This window comes from Diadema setosum, chromosome 3, assembly GCF_964275005.1.
Source record: "Diadema setosum chromosome 3, eeDiaSeto1, whole genome shotgun sequence".
Taxonomy (NCBI): domain Eukaryota; kingdom Metazoa; phylum Echinodermata; class Echinoidea; order Diadematoida; family Diadematidae; genus Diadema; species Diadema setosum.
The window spans coordinates 14061197-14085045 of NC_092687.1; the positions used below are offsets into that span (position 1 = coordinate 14061197).

At 42.2% G+C, this 23849-nt stretch overlaps 7 protein-coding genes across 7 annotated transcripts; all 7 read left to right on the forward strand.

The window, feature by feature from the left end:
* Positions 1-12166: 12166 nt before the first annotated feature.
* Positions 12167-12541, forward strand: LOC140226175 (histone H2B.2, embryonic). Its single transcript, XM_072306665.1, has one exon. The coding sequence runs from the start codon at positions 12167-12169 to the stop codon at positions 12539-12541; it is 375 nt and encodes a 124-aa protein (XP_072162766.1).
* An 834-nt stretch (positions 12542-13375) lies between these two features.
* Positions 13376-13786, forward strand: LOC140226178 (histone H3, embryonic). The gene has a single exon (XM_072306668.1). It carries the CDS (start codon positions 13376-13378, stop codon positions 13784-13786), a length of 411 nt encoding a protein of 136 aa, XP_072162769.1.
* Positions 13787-14654: 868 nt separating this feature from the next.
* Positions 14655-15029, forward strand: LOC140226176 (histone H2A, embryonic). Its single transcript, XM_072306666.1, has one exon. The coding sequence runs from the start codon at positions 14655-14657 to the stop codon at positions 15027-15029; it is 375 nt and encodes a 124-aa protein (XP_072162767.1).
* A 908-nt stretch (positions 15030-15937) lies between these two features.
* Positions 15938-19675, forward strand: LOC140226177 (uncharacterized). Its single transcript, XM_072306667.1, has 3 exons — positions 15938-16487; positions 17382-17434; positions 19379-19675. Exons 1-3 carry the CDS (start codon positions 15938-15940, stop codon positions 19673-19675), a joined length of 900 nt encoding a protein of 299 aa, XP_072162768.1.
* An 836-nt stretch (positions 19676-20511) lies between these two features.
* On the forward strand, positions 20512-20922 carry LOC140226179 (histone H3, embryonic). Its single transcript, XM_072306669.1, has one exon. The coding sequence runs from the start codon at positions 20512-20514 to the stop codon at positions 20920-20922; it is 411 nt and encodes a 136-aa protein (XP_072162770.1).
* Positions 20923-21791: 869 nt separating this feature from the next.
* LOC140226180 (histone H2A, embryonic) lies at positions 21792-22166 on the forward strand. The gene has a single exon (XM_072306671.1). The coding sequence runs from the start codon at positions 21792-21794 to the stop codon at positions 22164-22166; it is 375 nt and encodes a 124-aa protein (XP_072162772.1).
* A 902-nt stretch (positions 22167-23068) lies between these two features.
* LOC140226181 (uncharacterized) lies at positions 23069-23695 on the forward strand. Its single transcript, XM_072306672.1, has one exon. The coding sequence runs from the start codon at positions 23069-23071 to the stop codon at positions 23693-23695; it is 627 nt and encodes a 208-aa protein (XP_072162773.1).
* Positions 23696-23849: the final 154 nt, after the last annotated feature.

Genomic DNA, 23849 nt, shown 5'->3' on the forward strand with positions numbered 1-23849 from the left:
GCCTATTCATAATACCTGTCTATATCACATCCACATAAACATATATTTTTAGTTTCACCAACTTGTAATAATTAACATAAAAGTTGCAGACAGAAGTGCGACTATGATAAGAGGGGCCTCAAGCCGGTGACTACTGAAGAAAGGCCAGAAGTGGGTCAACCATGGAGTAAGTACTCCTATAAATTTGATACATATTTAACAAATTTGGGGCAGTCGCAATTCTGTCTAATTACCATTTTGGTAATTTGTAACAGGTCTCACTTGCCTGTAAGAATATTTAATGACCAACCCATCAAGAAAAACATTACAATGTCTGATGGGTATGAAAAAAAAATGCATATAATATACCAACTTCATGCCAGTAATAACATTTCAAACCGCTCTCAGCTTGTTGGTTGACCTCGGATTTCATAAAACGCTGGAGCGGTTCGTGATACTGGACTAAGTTCAACATTTTCAATTCTGCGAAATATCTTAATATTTATGGCAATTGTAACAAAAACTAAAAATGATTAATATTTGTATGAGTTCATAAACTTGGAACAGATACATATGGAAAAGAAACTTTAGTGCAATATAACACTTGTTCTTATAACCTAAATATAATACCTCATGCTTATATCATGAAGCTCCATGCATATATGCAATATTAAAAAAAAAATATAATCGTATAAATATTGGAAACAAAGTTAGAAACAGCATCTTTAATGGGGACAAGTGTGCGGTTGTAGAGGGCAGGCTTCAAGCCTAACAATGTAAGAGGATTGAGTCCAGAAAGGGGGCCACCAGAAGAGTCAAGAGCTCCTGTTAAAATTTAGTTTGAGTAAGGTTAAGATTTAAAGTCAAACGCACTCTTGTCCATGAAATAGTTTCATAATTGTATAATGTGCCCAAGGGCTGTATAATTGTTGAGCAATATGCTCTTGCATATAAAGGTGGCGATATGAAATCACCATTGTACATAGTGCAATATATATGACAGAGAAAACATATAGAATAGTATTGCATCGATAGTGAAGGCGGATCGAGCCTCTCCAAGCTTATTTGGTGACCCCGACTGTTTAAGAGTAGAGGCTATTGGAGAGATCCGATGCGCCATACACGTATTAAGAAAAATTCGGGTAGGGTGAGCGGATGACATGCAGGTGCCAGTAGAGGATAGAGACCGCTTTGCTCGGTGTGGGATGGCCCCTGAGTTGGTGGTAGGTCTGCCAGTGATTCCCGCCGTACCGATGAAGAAAAGAGTGCCTCCTGCTTAAAAGGAAGCAGAATATGTAAACATAGTCATCTTAATACACAATCATTTATTTGTTTATCACCACAGTTATATTATATTGTAGAAGAAAATGGGAGAGGGTGGGTTAGAGTGGAAGGGAGGGGTAGGGGTGAAAGGGTGGAAAGGGGGTTTAAGTTAGAGGAGAGGAGAGAAGGCGTGGGGAAACAAAGGACAGAAAACACTTATTCGTTTTGATGACCGAATTTTTGCATAAAAGATTTTCAGAAAGAATATATCATTCAATTTATTCATTTTCTTTCAAGACAAAGCATAGAAAATAGCAAAACAAATCAACACCTTAACTATTTACATATATATTCCATTGAACATATAATTTTGTAAGACATTTACGTAACCTACATATATGTAAAGAGAAAATCTAAATGTTTCTTACCTTGTCAAGGTATGTGAAGGAGTAAGATATATATTAAACGCAGAAAGGCTTGACAGCTCCTTGTTATCTGTTAAATAATAGTAGCATAATTAACAAATATAATATTGAGCATGCATGATGATTTAACGTTGGCAAACGTGCCATCGGTGCAATGACATTCAATATAATCATTATTGTATAAAAAAAGAAAATTGTATAAGAAAAAAAAAATACAAAGGAGAAAGGAGTAGCATATATATCATATCCAGAGTGGCTGTACGGTTCCTTGTTATCTAGTTAAGCGTAGTAGTTATTGTATTATAGGAAAAATTGTATGTGTGGTAAAATAGTACAAAGAGATAAAGGAGAAACATGTATACTAAATCGAAAAAGGCTGGACGGCTCCTTGTCATCTGTTTAAGTAAAAGTGATATAATTAACATAACATACAATATTTGCATGTATGATAATTCAACGGTGGCGAATAAGCCGTCGATAGTATGGTATTCAATGTAATAGTCATTGTATTTAGGAGAGAAATGGATAAAAGGGAAAAATAATACAAAGGTAGAGAGGAGTAACATATGTGTTAAAATCCCGAATGGCGGGATAGACCTTGCTATCTGTTAGTAACAGTAACATAAAGTGACATTATATGATATTTGGAATGTATGATAATTCAGTGGTGGCGAACGTGTCATCGATATAATGGTATTCAATGAAGTATTTATTGTACAGTAATATAGGGGGAGATGATACAAAGGGAGAAAGAAGTGAAATGATCTTGGGGAAAATCAGTTATAAGGTAGATAGTTTCCCATTACTTTTGGAGTTTCGTTGTGGGAAAAACCCATATGGGGTTATAAACATTAAATCATCGCATATTGTAAATCATGAAGGACAATTAGTAATCGGTTCCTCTAAGTCAGTTTCTGCAAAGGAAAGACAAAGGTTATAATAATTCACAAGGTAATAGCTATATCTGCCGAAAAGAATATTTAGTTGCTGTAATTCCAACGTTTGGACTATGTTGTACTATTCAATATAATCCATGTTCCTGTATACAGAGTATATTAAATGGAACGGATGTGTTATGTAGATGTTGGGGCAGTTCAGCCCCGTTTCCTGTAAACCTTCTGGCGTTCCATACGATGATGGGTGAGAACTGTCATTGTGAGGAAAACGAAAAGAAAGGGATGAAAAGGTGACAATCCATTATGTGCGACACGTTTGCAGCATATCATGTATCTTTGAAGCTTCCAGATTGACCTGAAAGCAGGCTTGAGCCGCCTCGACGGTAAGTTGAAGTCTATCACTTTTCGACGTAGTGGTATCCAGATTGTTTATGATAAAAACAACGAAGGCTATAATGCGCTCAATATTTGCTAAATCAATATGTGTGCACTGGGTAGTTGCTTCAATAGAATTGACTTGAGTCGATGCTTCTTTTTTATGCACTTTGGGCTTTCTGGGAAGGATACGGGTAGGTTTGTTGGGTGGTGTAGTTGCAGGAGGGGCTGTTTGATCTTTTGTTGTAATGTTAGATGAGGTAGGGGTTGGAGTTGGTTGTTGATTAGTGGGGATAGTTGTTGTTGTGGCTTGTTGTGGTTGTTGTTGTGGCTTGACGGGGGCCGGAGCTTGTTGTTGTTTTTGTCTCTCTTGAATTTGCTTTGCAGCTTCTGCATATGATACTTTGTTTGTGATTTTGTGGTTTTGGATTCGTCGGGCGTCTTTGTAGTGTGAGCATCCAGCGTACGCTGCGCTATGGGGTCCTCCACATCTTAAACATTTGGGACTTTCTTTGTTTGGGCATTGGTCAAGTATGTGACTGTCGCCACATCGTACACATCGCATTTTGAAGCGGCAGGTTTCCTGGCTATGGCCGAATCTTTGGCATTTATAACACCTGGTGACTGGCGGTATGTATGTAGTTACCGGGAAGACTTCAAAGCCAATACTTACGGATGGAGGCAGATTGTTTGACGAGAATGTTAGAATTACAACGGTGGTTGGTTTAAGTACTCCTTGGTCTCGTTTGTTAATGCGTTTTGTTTCAGTTACTCCTTGGGAAGATAGTTCCGATTCTAAGTCTTTTTCTGTTACGCTTGTTGAGATTCGTTTTATGACACCTTTTGTGGGTGGGTGATCGTTGTTTGTGTTTACGGTCTTTACTGCACAGTTGCAAAAGTTAGTGATGCCTAGTAGGGATTTTACTTGTTTTGGGGTCTTACATTTGATTACAAAGTACTTTGCCTTCCGTTTCACCTCTTCAACTTTACCGACGATTTTGTTAATTTCTCTGGCCACTTGGATAGGGTTGCATTGGGTTATGTTTTTGTCTATGCCAGTGATAGTGACATATGGTATGTTTTTTGGGCGGGAAGGTCGTACGGGCGTATGGAATGAATCACTATCGTAATCATTGTCATTGGTCAAGTCAACTGTTCCTGCTCGTCTTCTTTTTTTCTTATTGGTCACTTCAATGAAGTCTGAATCCTGGAGACCAGGATCGGACGCCATGTCTGTGCTCGACATGGTTTAGATTGAAAGAGGGGTGGGGTGGATTAAGGATGTCTGTCTCGATCACAAAAAGGTGAGTGATGGATCATAAGTGTGGAAAAGGGAGGAGAATAATCTTATGGGCTGCGCCCCGCGGGGGGGGGGGGGGGCGGATTTATCTATACCTCTATGGGAGAGGGAGTTTGATGCACCGTCCCAGTACGAATATAGGTTGACAGGTGTAGTTAGTAAAAACGGAAGAAGAGTATTTTGTCCGGAGAGGCTAGCTTTGCGTTCACTAGGGGGAAGAGAATAAATGCACAAAAATACAAAGGGAGAGCTGGGGGTATAACCAAATAAAGGAGAAAATGCGGCCTTTTACCGAGTAAACGTGATACGTTACAAGACGGTACAGGACGCTTGAACAATGGTTTTGGCGAGGACTATAGTATGTGGGGGTGATTGACAAAGGGGGAGGGACAAAAAGGGGGGTGGAATGCCTCAGTGGGCAGAGCAGGGGTCGGTAGTAAACGGGCTGCTGCTTACACAAAGGTATACGTACAAAATGGCGGTTAAAACAAAGTTAGTGTATAAGATATGGAAGAGCTCCCCTAAAAGTAGGAGGGCGGTGTTACATGCACATCCGCTATATACGTATGGTGAAGGTAGGAGCGTGTACTATGTATGGAATAGTTCACCCCTGCCGGGTGTATAGTTGTAGTATGTAGGTTTGACTGTACGGTGCTAAAAGTCCGTTAAGTCTTAACGTACAACGATACAAGAAGTAATGGATTCAAATATAAATACAACATATCAAAGAAAGAGGTAATATCAGAAAACTATTCAAATATTACACAACGCGGAGTGAGGCTGACAGGTTGAGGAGAGACAAAAATGGCGCCTGGGTTGCGCCAGGGGATGGGGGGGGGGGGGGTATGTGTATGTAGATGAGGCAACGTCGGCGTAAGGTGCGACAGATATGTCAAATATTATGCAAGCCGCACTTACAAGTTACAGAGGCCTACTAATATAATAAATTACACAGGGGGTGTTAATAGATCAAGGTATATCAAAATAGGTGAGAAAATTGAGGGCTGGGAGAAGAAAGGACGTAGTGGTCAGCCGTGTAAAGCGCGGCGAGTAAGCCGAAGGGCTTTACTTACTGCGTAAGTGGTGTAAGCTTCTATACGTCCAGACTCTTCGGGCTGCGAGCTTGGTGGAGGATTCACAAATCTTGTAAAATATCGCACAAATGTATAAGTAGATATCAGATGAATAACAACAAAATGGGTGAATAGTGATGGGCAATTTGCCACTGTCAAAAGGACGAAAAGGAATCAAAGCAACAAACAAACGTAGAATAGACACAAAATTGAGCAGAATTGAGCAGGCAAGCGGTCTCCTCAACCTACAGCCTCCTCAAATAACAGGAGGCTGTAGGTTGAGGAGACCGCTTGCCTGCTCAATTCTGCTCAATTTTGTGTCTATTCTACGTTTGTTTGTTGCTTTGATTCCTTTTCGTCCTTTTGACAGTGGCAAATTGCCCATCACTATTCACCCATTTTGTTGTTATTCATCTGATATCTACTTATACATTTGTGCGATATTTTACAAGATTTGTGAATCCTCCACCAAGCTCGCAGCCCGAAGAGTCTGGACGTATAGAAGCTTACACCACTTACGCAGTAAGTAAAGCCCTTCGGCTTACTCGCCGCGCTTTACACGGCTGACCACTACGTCCTTTCTTCTCCCAGCCCTCAATTTTCTCACCTATTTTGATATACCTTGATCTATTAACACCCCCTGTGTAATTTATTATATTAGTAGGCCTCTGTAACTTGTAAGTGCGGCTTGCATAATATTTGACATATCTGTCGCACCTTACGCCGACGTTGCCTCATCTACATACACATACCCCCCCCCCCCCCATCCCCTGGCGCAACCCAGGCGCCATTTTTGTCTCTCCTCAACCTGTCAGCCTCACTCCGCGTTGTGTAATATTTGAATAGTTTTCTGATATTACCTCTTTCTTTGATATGTTGTATTTATATTTGAATCCATTACTTCTTGTATCGTTGTACGTTAAGACTTAACGGACTTTTAGCACCGTACAGTCAAACCTACATACTACAACTATACACCCGGCAGGGGTGAACTATTCCATACATAGTACACGCTCCTACCTTCACCATACGTATATAGCGGATGTGCATGTAACACCGCCCTCCTACTTTTAGGGGAGCTCTTCCATATCTTATACACTAACTTTGTTTTAACCGCCATTTTGTACGTATACCTTTGTGTAAGCAGCAGCCCGTTTACTACCGACCCCTGCTCTGCCCACTGAGGCATTCCACCCCCCTTTTTGTCCCTCCCCCTTTGTCAATCACCCCCACATACTATAGTCCTCGCCAAAACCATTGTTCAAGCGTCCTGTACCGTCTTGTAACGTATCACGTTTACTCGGTAAAAGGCCGCATTTTCTCCTTTATTTGGTTATACCCCCAGCTCTCCCTTTGTATTTTTGTGCATTTATTCTCTTCCCCCTAGTGAACGCAAAGCTAGCCTCTCCGGACAAAATACTCTTCTTCCGTTTTTACTAACTACACCTGTCAACCTATATTCGTACTGGGACGGTGCATCAAACTCCCTCTCCCATAGAGGTATAGATAAATCCGCCCCCCCCCCCCCCGCGGGGCGCAGCCCATAAGATTATTCTCCTCCCTTTTCCACACTTATGATCCATCACTCACCTTTTTGTGATCGAGACAGACATCCTTAATCCACCCCACCCCTCTTTCAATCTAAACCATGTCGAGCACAGACATGGCGTCCGATCCTGGTCTCCAGGATTCAGACTTCATTGAAGTGACCAATAAGAAAAAAAGAAGACGAGCAGGAACAGTTGACTTGACCAATGACAATGATTACGATAGTGATTCATTCCATACGCCCGTACGACCTTCCCGCCCAAAAAACATACCATATGTCACTATCACTGGCATAGACAAAAACATAACCCAATGCAACCCTATCCAAGTGGCCAGAGAAATTAACAAAATCGTCGGTAAAGTTGAAGAGGTGAAACGGAAGGCAAAGTACTTTGTAATCAAATGTAAGACCCCAAAACAAGTAAAATCCCTACTAGGCATCACTAACTTTTGCAACTGTGCAGTAAAGACCGTAAACACAAACAACGATCACCCACCCACAAAAGGTGTCATAAAACGAATCTCAACAAGCGTAACAGAAAAAGACTTAGAATCGGAACTATCTTCCCAAGGAGTAACTGAAACAAAACGCATTAACAAACGAGACCAAGGAGTACTTAAACCAACCACCGTTGTAATTCTAACATTCTCGTCAAACAATCTGCCTCCATCCGTAAGTATTGGCTTTGAAGTCTTCCCGGTAACTACATACATACCGCCAGTCACCAGGTGTTATAAATGCCAAAGATTCGGCCATAGCCAGGAAACCTGCCGCTTCAAAATGCGATGTGTACGATGTGGCGACAGTCACATACTTGACCAATGCCCAAACAAAGAAAGTCCCAAATGTTTAAGATGTGGAGGACCCCATAGCGCAGCGTACGCTGGATGCTCACACTACAAAGACGCCCGACGAATCCAAAACCACAAAATCACAAACAAAGTATCATATGCAGAAGCTGCAAAGCAAATTCAAGAGAGACAAAAACAACAACAAGCTCCGGCCCCCGTCAAGCCACAACAACAACCACAACAAGCCACAACAACAACTATCCCCACTAATCAACAACCAACTCCAACCCCTACCTCATCTAACATTACAACAAAAGATCAAACAGCCCCTCCTGCAACTACACCACCCAACAAACCTACCCGTATCCTTCCCAGAAAGCCCAAAGTGCATAAAAAAGAAGCATCGACTCAAGTCAATTCTATTGAAGCAACTACCCAGTGCACACATATTGATTTAGCAAATATTGAGCGCATTATAGCCTTCGTTGTTTTTATCATAAACAATCTGGATACCACTACGTCGAAAAGTGATAGACTTCAACTTACCGTCGAGGCGGCTCAAGCCTGCTTTCAGGTCAATCTGGAAGCTTCAAAGATACATGATATGCTGCAAACGTGTCGCACATAATGGATTGTCACCTTTTCATCCCTTTCTTTTCGTTTTCCTCACAATGACAGTTCTCACCCATCATCGTATGGAACGCCAGAAGGTTTACAGGAAACGGGGCTGAACTGCCCCAACATCTACATAACACATCCGTTCCATTTAATATACTCTGTATACAGGAACATGGATTATATTGAATAGTACAACATAGTCCAAACGTTGGAATTACAGCAACTAAATATTCTTTTCGGCAGATATAGCTATTACCTTGTGAATTATTATAACCTTTGTCTTTCCTTTGCAGAAACTGACTTAGAGGAACCGATTACTAATTGTCCTTCATGATTTACAATATGCGATGATTTAATGTTTATAACCCCATATGGGTTTTTCCCACAACGAAACTCCAAAAGTAATGGGAAACTATCTACCTTATAACTGATTTTCCCCAAGATCATTTCACTTCTTTCTCCCTTTGTATCATCTCCCCCTATATTACTGTACAATAAATACTTCATTGAATACCATTATATCGATGACACGTTCGCCACCACTGAATTATCATACATTCCAAATATCATATAATGTCACTTTATGTTACTGTTACTAACAGATAGCAAGGTCTATCCCGCCATTCGGGATTTTAACACATATGTTACTCCTCTCTACCTTTGTATTATTTTTCCCTTTTATCCATTTCTCTCCTAAATACAATGACTATTACATTGAATACCATACTATCGACGGCTTATTCGCCACCGTTGAATTATCATACATGCAAATATTGTATGTTATGTTAATTATATCACTTTTACTTAAACAGATGACAAGGAGCCGTCCAGCCTTTTTCGATTTAGTATACATGTTTCTCCTTTATCTCTTTGTACTATTTTACCACACATACAATTTTTCCTATAATACAATAACTACTACGCTTAACTAGATAACAAGGAACCGTACAGCCACTCTGGATATGATATATATGCTACTCCTTTCTCCTTTGTATTTTTTTTTTTCTTATACAATTTTCTTTTTTTATACAATAATGATTATATTGAATGTCATTGCACCGATGGCACGTTTGCCAACGTTAAATCATCATGCATGCTCAATATTATATTTGTTAATTATGCTACTATTATTTAACAGATAACAAGGAGCTGTCAAGCCTTTCTGCGTTTAATATATATCTTACTCCTTCACATACCTTGACAAGGTAAGAAACATTTAGATTTTCTCTTTACATATATGTAGGTTACGTAAATGTCTTACAAAATTATATGTTCAATGGAATATATATGTAAATAGTTAAGGTGTTGATTTGTTTTGCTATTTTCTATGCTTTGTCTTGAAAGAAAATGAATAAATTGAATGATATATTCTTTCTGAAAATCTTTTATGCAAAAATTCGGTCATCAAAACGAATAAGTGTTTTCTGTCCTTTGTTTCCCCACGCCTTCTCTCCTCTCCTCTAACTTAAACCCCCTTTCCACCCTTTCACCCCTACCCCTCCCTTCCACTCTAACCCACCCTCTCCCATTTTCTTCTACAATATAATATAACTGTGGTGATAAACAAATAAATGATTGTGTATTAAGATGACTATGTTTACATATTCTGCTTCCTTTTAAGCAGGAGGCACTCTTTTCTTCATCGGTACGGCGGGAATCACTGGCAGACCTACCACCAACTCAGGGGCCATCCCACACCGAGCAAAGCGGTCTCTATCCTCTACTGGCACCTGCATGTCATCCGCTCACCCTACCCGAATTTTTCTTAATACGTGTATGGCGCATCGGATCTCTCCAATAGCCTCTACTCTTAAACAGTCGGGGTCACCAAATAAGCTTGGAGAGGCTCGATCCGCCTTCACTATCGATGCAATACTATTCTATATGTTTTCTCTGTCATATATATTGCACTATGTACAATGGTGATTTCATATCGCCACCTTTATATGCAAGAGCATATTGCTCAACAATTATACAGCCCTTGGGCACATTATACAATTATGAAACTATTTCATGGACAAGAGTGCGTTTGACTTTAAATCTTAACCTTACTCAAACTAAATTTTAACAGGAGCTCTTGACTCTTTCTGGTGGCCCCCTTTCTGGACTCAATCCTCTTACATTGTTAGGCTTGAAGCCTGCCCTCTACAACCGCACACTTGTCCCCATTAAAGATGCTGTTTCTAACTTTGTTTCCAATATTTATACGATTATATTTTTTTTTTAATATTGCATATATGCATGGAGCTTCATGATATAAGCATGAGGTATTATATTTAGGTTATAAGAACAAGTGTTATATTGCACTAAAGTTTCTTTTCCATATGTATCTGTTCCAAGTTTATGAACTCATACAAATATTAATCATTTTTAGTTTTTGTTACAATTGCCATAAATATTAAGATATTTCGCAGAATTGAAAATGTTGAACTTAGTCCAGTATCACGAACCGCTCCCAGCGTTTTATGAAATCCGAGGTCAACCAACAAGCTGAGAGCGGTTTGAAATGTTATTACTGGCATGAAGTTGGTATATTATATGCATTTTTTTTTCATACCCATCAGACATTGTAATGTTTTTCTTGATGGGTTGGTCATTAAATATTCTTACAGGCAAGTGAGACCTGTTACAAATTACCAAAATGGTAATTAGACAGAATTGCGACTGCCCCAAATTTGTTAAATATGTATCAAATTTATAGGAGTACTTACTCCATGGTTGACCCACTTCTGGCCTTTCTTCAGTAGTCACCGGCTTGAGGCCCCTCTTATCATAGTCGCACTTCTGTCTGCAACTTTTATGTTAATTATTACAAGTTGGTGAAACTAAAAATATATGTTTATGTGGATGTGATATAGACAGGTATTATGAATAGGCACTATATGTTATGTATATACTTTAGTTTATATAAGAATATAAGTCGGTATATACATACATATACTGGCTTTTGTATTATGGTATATAATATGTATTTAAAAGATTGTTAAGAATGGAATGAATTATAGGAATGTGATAGGTTTTTTTGAGATATATGTATATATACTTATTAAAGACAGGATATATCTGTGTGTATGTATGTGTATGCATGTGTGTGTATGTATATGTATGTGTATGTATGTGTATGTATATATATGTGTATGTGTGCATATGTGTGTATATGTATATGTATGTACGTATATGTATATATATACATATTCGTAAAGTTATCAGAATATAGATAAGAAAGTTAAATATATGAAGAGTTTGGTTTATTTAGAATAATGTATTATGCAACAGTGGGAATACAGGCGTCCCTTAGGTGACAGCTTTGGTGCCTTACAGAATAAATACAGACATATTTAGAGTTTTTGAATTCATTTTATTACGCATATGTAAAATACAGAATATATATATATATATATATATATATACATATAATGTTATTAGGAATTTATATAATATGGGCAATGATATGATATATTATTGCGCAAGCATATAATATAAACCCACGTATATATATTAATAATATAAACCCATACTGGGCCGGGGAGCCTCGGCAGATTTATACATACATGAATATCACTATACAATATACATTACTGTTATATAAACCCACATGTATATTATTACAAATATTATAGAATAAACCGATTTAAATGGTTACGGATTTATGAACTCAATACATATCGCTACAATCCTCATTCCACCTAACATATCACCCATCCTCATTCCATCTAACATATCACCCGTCCTCATTAACAACCCATGTTTTTATATAAAAGATACGCACATTGTGGGGAAAATTATCAGATATAGATAGGTCCCCATTTAAACATAAGAATAGAATAGAATGACCATAACATTTCTCTTTCAAAGCTGCATCGAATTCGCATCCGCCTAGTCTAGTCAACGCTCACAATGGCTCCTCCATCCGGACAAGTTGCCAAGAAGGGTTCCAAGAAAGCTGCCAAGGCTCCCCGGCCCAATGCCGACAAGAAGAGGCGTAGGAAGAGGAAGGAGAGCTACGGCATCTACATCTACAAGGTTCTGAAGCAAGTCCACCCAGATACTGGAATTTCGAGTCGCGCCATGTCCATCATGAACAGCTTCGTCAACGACATTTTCGAACGCATCGCCGCCGAAGCTGCACGTCTCGGTCAGTACAACAAGAAGTCGACCATCAGCAGCCGTGAAGTGCAGACCGCAGTGCGCCTCCTTCTCCCCGGAGAACTGGCAAAGCACGCCGTCAGCGAGGGCACCAAAGCTGTCACCAAGTACACTACATCCAAGTAGATGTCCACAGTCGCCTATATCTCAAACGGCCCTTATCAGGGCCACCACATAACCAAGAAAGAATATCCCACTGTTGTATGAAATCCTAATCATATCCTAACTATAACGAATCGAAAAGCTAGTACTTTACCCACCAGAGAAATACAAATCATCGCTTGTTTACAGTGACTTCACATTGTATGCTTATTTATATTTGCTTCTCGTGTTCACTTAATGTATTCGTTAATTAGTTTAATGACAGCACCACCTGATCGAAACATGGTAAAAATATGCAAACATATTACAGATTAATGTTTAAGACCCGCACAATATAGATATATAACTTCCAATCAGCCAGCTCTTCCCTTTCGGGTAAAAGAGTGTATTAAATTACCACACCGCTTTATACAATCGTCTTCTTAACGAGCTGTTGCTATATGAATCTATTCCAAATACCATCATGCACGTATAGTAATAATATCACTGTTACAGCAGCCTGCATACAGAAAAAAAAAAATCGTTCGGAATGATGTTTTCAGTATATTATACGCCGCAATAATCATTGAATTCGCGAGCTGGTATCTCAACGGCGCCATCTACGGGAAGGCGTGAACAGGTTGAGCGGCGTGACCAACCATAGCGGACGGGACGGGTGGGGGCCGCCGCTGCGGGGCTGGTGCGCCCAGATCGGACAAAGGAAATCACTGCTTGACCAATCACAGGCCACGGATTGGATCCGTCCCGGGTCTAGGGATCCATCGTCCGCGATATAAAATGGGAGCTGGATGTCCGGCGGTTTCATTCTCTTCCCAACTCCGCATCGAAAAAACTCCGCACTCATTACCTGAAGAAAACATGGCTCGCACCAAGCAGACGGCTCGCAAGTCGACTGGAGGCAAGGCTCCTCGCAAGCAACTGGCTACGAAGGCTGCTCGCAAGAGTGCCCCCGCCACCGGAGGAGTGAAGAAACCTCATCGCTATAGGCCCGGCACAGTCGCACTTCGTGAGATTCGCCGCTACCAGAAGAGCACCGAACTTCTCATCCGCAAACTCCCCTTCCAGCGACTTGTTCGTGAGATTGCTCAGGATTTCAAGACCGAGCTGCGCTTCCAAAGTTCTGCTGTCATGGCCCTCCAAGAAGCGAGCGAGGCTTATCTCGTCGGTCTGTTCGAAGACACCAACCTGTGCGCCATCCACGCCAAGCGGGTTACCATCATGCCCAAGGACATTCAGCTGGCCCGTCGCATCCGGGGAGAGAGGGCGTAGAAAGAGGCCTGTCCTCCGTGGTCGCACCACACAACACAACGGCTCTTTTCAGAGCCACCACATTATCAAGAAAGAATATCATGGTTCATACAGGACAATATTCTGTTTGTTATTCTTAGTTTTAAAAAGTAGAGCCTTGGATGATGTTAGATCTTTATGTATTTAAAAGTGCACACGTAGTTGAACGGAAATGAAAAATGAGAACAAGAAAACCACAAAGATAAATGAAATGCACATAAAGTAGGGATATCTGCCCCCCCCCCTTTCAAATGAAACGCAGTCTACGGTGATTATGTACCTAGCAAATCAATTCATATGTAATTGAGACGAGAAGGGGTCTGTAAGGTGCTTGATAGAGAGAGAGAGAGAGAGAGAGAGAGAGAGGGGAGAGGGATAGATAGGGAGACAGAAGGAGTGAAGGGAGGGGGGTAAGAAAAAGTAAAACTATATGGTCAAGAAAAGGAAAAAAAATGAAAGATTGACGTTAATTCGGAGTCTTTTTACCAATGTGTTGACGTGATCTGAATGCTGATTCAACTGAAAGTGTGTATTCACAATTGCTTTATTGTGAAATATAATATATGGACAGCCGCCGCGATACAACTAGCTGCATTGAACTACTAGACACTGTGCCGAGTTAGCCAGCAAGAGGGCAGCAAACAGCGCTTGTGTCCGCACTGGCAGCAGTAGCAGCTGCCCACTTCTGCCACCGGCTACGCTGATTGGTCGACCGGTCAACAAAAGGATCTTGACCCGCTGGATCCCCGAGCGGGGTATAAATGGGTGCGGAAACAATCGGCGGGGATCACACTCTCAGTTGAATCAGCATTCAGATCACGTCAACACATTTGTCTCTCCGTCTCCAATCATGTCTGGACGAGGAAAATCTGGCAAGGCTCGCACCAAGGCCAAGTCTCGATCATCACGCGCCGGCCTGCAGTTCCCCGTCGGCCGAGTTCATCGCTTCCTTCGTAAAGGCAACTACGCCCAGAGAGTAGGCGCTGGTGCACCAGTGTACCTAGCTGCTGTTCTGGAGTACCTGACCGCTGAGATTCTGGAGCTGGCCGGCAACGCCGCACGCGATAACAAGAAGACGAGGATCATCCCGCGACATCTTCAACTTGCCGTTCGCAACGACGAAGAGCTGAACAAGCTGCTGGGAGGCGTGACAATCGCTCAGGGTGGTGTACTGCCAAACATCCAGGCTGTGCTTCTGCCGAAGAAGACTGCAAAGTCCAGTTAGACACTTCACGGCGGCTCTTTTCCACCAAACGGCCCTTATCAGGGCCACCACATTTTCCAGAAAGAATACATTCAATTCATCATGCTATTTCGTGTTGTGTTGAGATTTCCGCTATATCTGTTTTTTTTTCTTTTCTTTTCTTTTTATTTTTTTTACTTTCTCTCTCTCTCTCTCTCTCTCTCTCTCTCTCTAATTATCCTTACTTGAATCACACATAAATAGGAAATGTAGAGAAAGGAAGAAATATAATGATAAAAAAGGAAGAAATATAATGATAAATATATAAGGTGACAATGCATGATATTATATAAGGAGACAAAATAGAATAAAGACTAAATATATAAGGTGGCAATACATACCATTAGATGAGGAGAGAATATGGAGTAAAGAATAAGCACAGACTAGAGTATGAAAATAAGCAAGAGTTAAGTACCAAGTTAATTTCGGAAGAATTTATGAAATGCACAGATGATAAATCGTCAGGCGAGGCCGTTCTGAGGTTAAAAAGAAGGTATTAAAATAAAAGAGTAATTTATCGACAACATAAGAACAGCACAGCCACATGTATGTAGGAAGTTTGTGTGTTTGATTGCATTAATGCTCTAGTGTTTGTGCGTTTGCTGTCTAAAATTGTTGCAGTTTTCGGCATGTTGTAATATAAAACAGCTGCCTTAGGGAAACACGTGGATAAAACAAATGGAGCAGAAAAGTAAATCAAGTAATATGAAACAGAGAACAGATGTGGAAGCACATTAGGCAGAGCGTCTGCACGACGCCATGCCCGAGATGTCCGGTGATTCCTTCGAGGTACGCAATGAGCTGATAAAACGACAGTGCGAAGGTTGCTAGTCATTAGTTTTGTTCCACTACTCTCTGACTCACTACGTATCGCATCGATTGTTATCGTGATGGCGGCTTCGGAAGCAGCAAAGAAGACGACCAAGAAGAAAGCGCCCGAGCATCCACCGACCCAGGTGATGGTCAATGCTGCTATCGGCGCACTGAAGGAGCGGAATGGATCATCGCTTCAGGCCATTAAGAAGTACATCGCAGCCAACTACAAAGTAGGCGATATGGACCGACAGACCATCTTCATCAAGCGAGCTCTGCGGAAAGGGGTTGCCAACGAGACACTGGTTCAGACGAAAGGTGTCGGGGCATCTGGCTCTTTCAAGCTGAACGTCAAGGCAGCAAAGGCAGAGGCGGCGGAGAAGGCACGAAAAGAGAAGCAGAAGGCAAAGGTCAAGGCTGACCGCGAGAAGGCAAAGGCAAAGGCAGCCGCAAAGAAAGAGAAGGCGGTCGCCAAGAAGGCCAAAGCTGCAGCAGAAAAGAAGGAGAAGAAGAAGGCGACAAAGAAGAAGCCGGCGAAGAAGACAGCAACCAAGTCGGAGAAAACGAAGACGCCCAAGAAGAAGACCGCAGCAAAGAAGCCATCCAAGAAGGCAACCCCCAAGAAAGTGGCGAAGAAGACGACGACCAAATCCAAGGCGGCAAAACCAAAGAAGCCTGCTGCCAAGAAGGGTGCCAAATAAGTTTATTTGCACCTCACACCAAAAATCAAACGGCTCTTTTAAGAGCCACCACAAACCCAAGAAAGAATAATTGTTGCAGTATCAACTAGTCGATGGAAAGATGCACTGAGAAAAGAAAGAAAAAAAAAAGAAGGAAATATACGAAACGGGGAAATAGAAAGGAATAGTTTACAAAAAAACAGAAATCATTCTATATTGGTGAATTTATGTTGAAAAGGAGAGAAATGGTAGATGAAGGCACAATTGAGGAGTTTTATGTGTTACTCAAGAGCAAACAATTGTGTGAGAGCTTGGGGAAATAGGCTAAACAGAATGCGAGCGGGGGGAGGGTGATGGTTTTCGTTTGGGAGAGAAGTTTTACTCTGAAAAATCGTTTCAAGCTCGAAATTATGTGAGTGTGAGTGTGTGTATATATGTATATGTATATGTATATATCTGCCACTCCATATCTATGTAGCTTTATGCTGTCAATATTATCATATGTGTATTTTATTTGTTCATTTCTTGAGGTAATGTGCGACAGAGTAATGTATGTGATGTGCGACAGAGTAATGTATGTGATGTGCGACAGTGCCCGTCCGACTCGCGGTGCTGGTCTGGTCAACGCAACGGACGGCCGTGAGGTGGCGCACTCGATCCAGCCGGATCTCGTGCAGGCGGATCGTGGGCTGGCCGCGGCGGACAGTAGGAGAATGGGGCGTCGCCCTCCATGTCCGCAAAGCGGTTACTTAACCCTGTTCGGTCATTGGGAGCGTCATCATTCGGCTTTTGGATCTCTCATCAGCTAAACCAAAATCAACTCACGCCATCATGTCTGGACGCGGTAAAGGAGGCAAAGGACTAGGAAAGGGAGGAGCAAAGCGGCACCGCAAAGTTCTTCGAGATAACATCCAGGGCATCACCAAGCCAGCCATCCGTCGTCTGGCAAGAAGGGGCGGCGTGAAGCGAATCTCGGGCCTCATCTACGAAGAAACCCGCGGAGTCCTGAAAGTCTTCCTTGAGAACGTGATCCGCGATGCAGTGACATACTGCGAGCATGCCAAACGCAAGACGGTTACTGCCATGGACGTCGTCTACGCATTGAAGAGGCAGGGACGCACACTCTACGGATTTGGCGGCTAGAATTTAACGGCCTCCTGCACCACAAAACAACGGCTCTTTTCAGAGCCACCACATTATCAAGAAAGAATACACTTAATGAAACAAATTTCCACATTACGGAACGTCATCATAAGTAGCACGTTTGAATCAATGGGCATATGTATATTATGTATAACCACACTGTTCGTACATCTTTTAAGTTCAGATTTCTGTTTCGTGGCAATGCTCTTAAAACGCCCTCATTATACGCTTTACAGAGTTTACCGGTTGTAATTGAAGGTAATAGAATAATTATGGCATCCATTCGCTGATCACAGCCCCCAGTTGCAAATAGAGAGAGTGGGAGAGAGAGAGAAAGAGAGAGACGTTATTTTCATAAGTAAAGTTGTTGTCATACAATTGTAAAGTTGTTGTCATACAATTGTAAAGTTGTTGCTTTATGTGTAAAGTTGTTGCCTTTTTGGTAAAGTTGTTGCCCTTTTGGTAAAGTTGTTGCTCCCATAGTGGGCGGGTTGTATAAAGCAACAACATTACGCATTTCTTTGGTGAAGTTGTTGCCTTTGCTCATAAATATTTCATTAAGAGTTGTGAAGCTCACAATGCACATGCCGCCCCACGCCTGGACATGGACTGGAATTTGGAGATACTACCAAGACAGTATCATTCAGCAAAAAAAAAAAAAAAAAAAAAAAAAAAAAAAAAAATAAAAATAAAATAAAAATGACACACACACACACAAAAAAAAAACCAAAAACAAAAACAAAAACAAAAACAAACAAACCCTGCTAATTATTGACTACATTGTATTATGAATCAAGTAGAATGTTTGGCTTCACCTGATATTGAGTTAAACTCACTAAAGAGGATAGATTCTATACACTATTTGGCATATAGCCAATTTTACGCAGATTCAATAGCCTCGATACAAAATGTGGATAAGTCTGGACAATATCTTGCTGTCTGACATTGGCTTTTGGTATTGTGCAGTGGGAAACAAGCAGTCAATCAATCAATCAATCAATCAATCAATCAAGTAGGTAAAAAAAAAGGAGTATCAGCAAAGTACAAATGCAAGAAGGTATGTTTGTTTGTTTTTTGTAACGCAAAATAAATATTTACAAATAGATTTCAGCTTCAGCGTGTCAGCAAGCGGCGACGAAGGTAGATAACATGTGTAAACTTAACACGCAATCAAAAGGAATAAGGGAAGTTAGCAGCTTTTTTGCGAGATACGAAACAGAATATATATAGTTACAGGAGATTTTCTAGATCTAGTTTGATTACAAAGAGAAAAGAAAAGAAAAGTAAATGATGATTTAATATTTGCAGAGAATATTATTCACGTTTTTCATTTCTACACGCAATTCAAGAACAAATTAGGGTAAAATTGGACAAAAATCTGTCTACTGCCATCTGGTGGCAGAAACCGTTATTTCACCACCGCGGCCGGCCGGCCGGCAGGCGGGGCCGTCACGCCCGCCTGAATCGATGCTTCTGCTAATCCTCATCTAATTTGCATGAACTGTGCGAGCGGATCCTCCGAACGCGTATAAAAGAGGAAAGGGGGCAGCTGACCATAACATTTCTCTTTCAAAGCTGCATCGAATTCGCATCCGCCTAGTCTAGTCAACGCTCACAATGGCTCCTCCATCCGGACAAGTTGCCAAGAAGGGTTCCAAGAAAGCTGCCAAGGCTCCCCGGCCCAATGCCGACAAGAAGAGGCGTAGGAAGAGGAAGGAGAGCTACGGCATCTACATCTACAAGGTTCTGAAGCAAGTCCACCCAGATACTGGAATTTCGAGTCGCGCCATGTCCATCATGAACAGCTTCGTCAACGACATTTTCGAACGCATCGCCGCCGAAGCTGCACGTCTCGGTCAGTACAACAAGAAGTCGACCATCAGCAGCCGTGAAGTGCAGACCGCAGTGCGCCTCCTTCTCCCCGGAGAACTGGCAAAGCACGCCGTCAGCGAGGGCACCAAAGCTGTCACCAAGTACACTACATCCAAGTAGATGTCCACAGTCGCCTATATCTCAAACGGCCCTTATCAGGGCCACCACATAACCAAGAAAGAATATCCCACTGTTGTATGAAATCCTAATCATATCCTAACTATAACGAATCGAAAAGCTAGTACTTTACCCACCAGAGAAATACAAATCATCGCTTGTTTACAGTGACTTCACATTGTATGCTTATTTATATTTGCTTCTCGTGTTCACTTAATGTATTCGTTAATTAGTTTAATGACAGCACCACCTGATCGAAACATGGTAAAAATATGCAAACATATTACAGATTAATGTTTAAGACCCGCACAATATAGATATATAACTTCCAATCAGCCAGCTCTTCCCTTTCGGGTAAAAGAGTGTATTAAATTACCACACCGCTTTATACAATCGTCTTCTTAACGAGCTGTTGCTATATGAATCTATTCCAAATACCATCATGCACGTATAGTAATAATATCACTGTTACAGCAGCCTGCATACAGAAAAAAAAAAAAATCGTTCGGAATGATGTTTTCAGTATATTATACGCCGCAATAATCATTGAATTCGCGAGCTGGTATCTCAACGGCGCCATCTACGGGAAGGCGTGAACAGGTTGAGCGGCGTGACCAACCATAGCGGACGGGACGGGTGGGGGCCGCCGCTGCGGGGCTGGTGCGCCCAGATCGGACAAAGGAAATCACTGCTTGACCAATCACAGGCCACGGATTGGATCCGTCCCGGGTCTAGGGATCCATCGTCCGCGATATAAAATGGGAGCTGGATGTCCGGCGGTTTCATTCTCTTCCCAACTCCGCATCGAAAAAACTCCGCACTCATTACCTGAAGAAAACATGGCTCGCACCAAGCAGACGGCTCGCAAGTCGACTGGAGGCAAGGCTCCTCGCAAGCAACTGGCTACGAAGGCTGCTCGCAAGAGTGCCCCCGCCACCGGAGGAGTGAAGAAACCTCATCGCTATAGGCCCGGCACAGTCGCACTTCGTGAGATTCGCCGCTACCAGAAGAGCACCGAACTTCTCATCCGCAAACTCCCCTTCCAGCGACTTGTTCGTGAGATTGCTCAGGATTTCAAGACCGAGCTGCGCTTCCAAAGTTCTGCTGTCATGGCCCTCCAAGAAGCGAGCGAGGCTTATCTCGTCGGTCTGTTCGAAGACACCAACCTGTGCGCCATCCACGCCAAGCGGGTTACCATCATGCCCAAGGACATTCAGCTGGCCCGTCGCATCCGGGGAGAGAGGGCGTAGAAAGAGGCCTGTCCTCCGTGGTCGCACCACACAACACAACGGCTCTTTTCAGAGCCACCACATTATCAAGAAAGAATATCATGGTTCATACAGGACAATATTCTGTTTGTTATTCTTAGTTTTAAAAAGTAGAGCCTTGGATGATGTTAGATCTTTATGTATTTAAAAGTGCACACGTAGTTGAACGGAAATGAAAAATGAGAACAAGAAAACCACAAAGATAAATGAAATGCACATAAAGTAGGGATATCTGCCCCCCCCCTTTCAAATGAAACGCAGTCTACGGTGATTATGTACCTAGCAAATCAATTCATATGTAATTGAGACGAGAAGGGGTCTGTAAGGTGCTTGATAGAGAGAGAGAGAGAGAGAGAGAGAGAGAGGGGAGAGGGATAGATAGGGAGACAGAAGGAGTGAAGGGAGGGGGGTAAGAAAAAGTAAAACTATATGGTCAAGAAAAGGAAAAAAAATGAAAGATTGTGACGTTAATTCGGAGTCTTTTTACCAATGTGTTGACGTGATCTGAATGCTGATTCAACTGAAAGTGTGTATTCACAATTGCTTTATTGTGAAATATAATATATGGACAGCCGCCGCGATACAACTAGCTGCATTGAACTACTAGACACTGTGCCGAGTTAGCCAGCAAGAGGGCAGCAAACAGCGCTTGTGTCCGCACTGGCAGCAGTAGCAGCTGCCCACTTCTGCCACCGGCTACGCTGATTGGTCGACCGGTCAACAAAAGGATCTTGACCCGCTGGATCCCCGAGCGGGGTATAAATGGGTGCGGAAACAATCGGCGGGGATCACACTCTCAGTTGAATCAGCATTCAGATCACGTCAACACATTTGTCTCTCCGTCTCCAATCATGTCTGGACGAGGAAAATCTGGCAAGGCTCGCACCAAGGCCAAGTCTCGATCATCACGCGCCGGCCTGCAGTTCCCCGTCGGCCGAGTTCATCGCTTCCTTCGTAAAGGCAACTACGCCCAGAGAGTAGGCGCTGGTGCACCAGTGTACCTAGCTGCTGTTCTGGAGTACCTGACCGCTGAGATTCTGGAGCTGGCCGGCAACGCCGCACGCGATAACAAGAAGACGAGGATCATCCCGCGACATCTTCAACTTGCCGTTCGCAACGACGAAGAGCTGAACAAGCTGCTGGGAGGCGTGACAATCGCTCAGGGTGGTGTACTGCCAAACATCCAGGCTGTGCTTCTGCCGAAGAAGACTGCAAAGTCCAGTTAGACACTTCACGGCGGCTCTTTTCAACCAAACGGCCCTTATCAGGGCCACCACATTTTCCAGAAAGAATACATTCAATTCATCATGCTATTTCGTGTTGTGTTGAGATTTCCGCTATATCTGTTTTTTTTTTCTTTTCTTTTCTTTTTATTTTTTTTTCCTTTCTCTCTCTCTCTCTCTCTCTCTCTAATTATCCTTACTTGAATCACACATAAATAGGAAATGTAGAGAAAGGAAGAAATATAATGATAAAAAAGGAAGAAATATAATGATAAATATATAAGGTGACAATGCATGATATTATATAAGGAGACAAAATAGAATAAAGACTAAATATATAAGGTGGCAATACATACCATTAGATGAGGAGAGAATATGGAGTAAAGAATAAGCACAGACTAGAGTATGAAAATAAGCAAGAGTTAAGTACCAAGTTAATTTCGGAAGAATTTATGAAATGCACAGATGATAAATCGTCAGGCGAGGCCGTTCTGAGGTTAAAAAGAAGGTATTAAAATAAAAGAGTAATTTATCGACAACATAAGAACAGCACAGCCACATGTATGTAGGAAGTTTGTGTGTTTGATTGCATTAATGCTCTAGTGTTTGTGCGTTTGCTGTCTAAAATTGTTGCAGTTTTCGGCATGTTGTAATATAAAACAGCTGCCTTAGGGAAACACGTGGATAAAACAAATGGAGCAGAAAAGTAAATCAAGTAATATGAAACAGAGAACAGATGTGGAAGCACATTAGGCAGAGCGTCTGCACGACGCCATGCCCGAGATGTCCGGTGATTCCTTCGAGGTACGCAATGAGCTGATAAAACGACAGTGCGAAGGTTGCTAGTCATTAGTTTTGTTCCACTACTCTCTGACTCACTACGTATCGCATCGATTGTTATCGTGATGGCGGCTTCGGAAGCAGCAAAGAAGACGACCAAGAAGAAAGCGCCCGAGCATCCACCGACCCAGGTGATGGTCAATGCTGCTATCGGCGCACTGAAGGAGCGGAATGGATCATCGCTTCAGGCCATTAAGAAGTACATCGCAGCCAACTACAAAGTAGGCGATATGGACCGACAGACCATCTTCATCAAGCGAGCTCTGCGGAAAGGGGTTGCCAACGAGACACTGGTTCAGACGAAAGGTGTCGGGGCATCTGGCTCTTTCAAGCTGAACGTCAAGGCAGCAAAGGCAGAGGCGGCGGAGAAGGCACGAAAAGAGAAGCAGAAGGCAAAGGTCAAGGCTGACCGCGAGAAGGCAAAGGCAAAGGCAGCCGCAAAGAAAGAGAAGGCGGTCGCCAAGAAGGCCAAAGCTGCAGCAGAAAAGAAGGAGAAGAAGAAGAAGGCGACAAAGAAGAAGCCGGCGAAGAAGACAGCAACCAAGTCGGAGAAAACGAAGACGCCCAAGAAGAAGACCGCAGCAAAGAAGCCATCCAAGAAGGCAACCCCCAAGAAAGTGGCGAAGAAGACGACGACCAAATCCAAGGCGGCAAAACCAAAGAAGCCTGCTGCCAAGAAGGGTGCCAAATAAGTTTATTTGCACCTCACACCAAAAATCAAACGGCTCTTTTAAGAGCCACCACAAACCCAAGAAAGAATAATTGTTGCAGTATCAACTAGTCGATGGAAAGATGCACTGAGAAAAGAAAAAAAAAAAAAGAAGGAAATATACGAAACGGGGAAAT

Excerpts from the sequence above, each read along its gene's own strand:
- LOC140226175 (XM_072306665.1), top strand. The coding sequence starts at position 12,167 with ATGGCTCCTCCATCCGGACAAGTTGCCAAGAAGGGTTCCAAGAAAGCT.
- LOC140226178 (XM_072306668.1), top strand. The coding sequence starts at position 13,376 with ATGGCTCGCACCAAGCAGACGGCTCGCAAGTCGACTGGAGGCAAGGCT.
- LOC140226176 (XM_072306666.1), top strand. The coding sequence starts at position 14,655 with ATGTCTGGACGAGGAAAATCTGGCAAGGCTCGCACCAAGGCCAAGTCT.
- LOC140226177 (XM_072306667.1), top strand. The coding sequence starts at position 15,938 with ATGGCGGCTTCGGAAGCAGCAAAGAAGACGACCAAGAAGAAAGCGCCC. Across the intron at positions 16,488-17,381 it reads GAAGGCAACCCCCAAGAAAG|GCGGTAAAGGAGGCAAAGGA; the intron begins TGGCGAAGAAGA and ends TCATGTCTGGAC. Across the intron at positions 17,435-19,378 it reads GAGCAAAGCGGCACCGCAAA|AAGAGGCGTAGGAAGAGGAA; the intron begins GTTCTTCGAGAT and ends AATGCCGACAAG.
- LOC140226179 (XM_072306669.1), top strand. The coding sequence starts at position 20,512 with ATGGCTCGCACCAAGCAGACGGCTCGCAAGTCGACTGGAGGCAAGGCT.
- LOC140226180 (XM_072306671.1), top strand. The coding sequence starts at position 21,792 with ATGTCTGGACGAGGAAAATCTGGCAAGGCTCGCACCAAGGCCAAGTCT.
- LOC140226181 (XM_072306672.1), top strand. The coding sequence starts at position 23,069 with ATGGCGGCTTCGGAAGCAGCAAAGAAGACGACCAAGAAGAAAGCGCCC.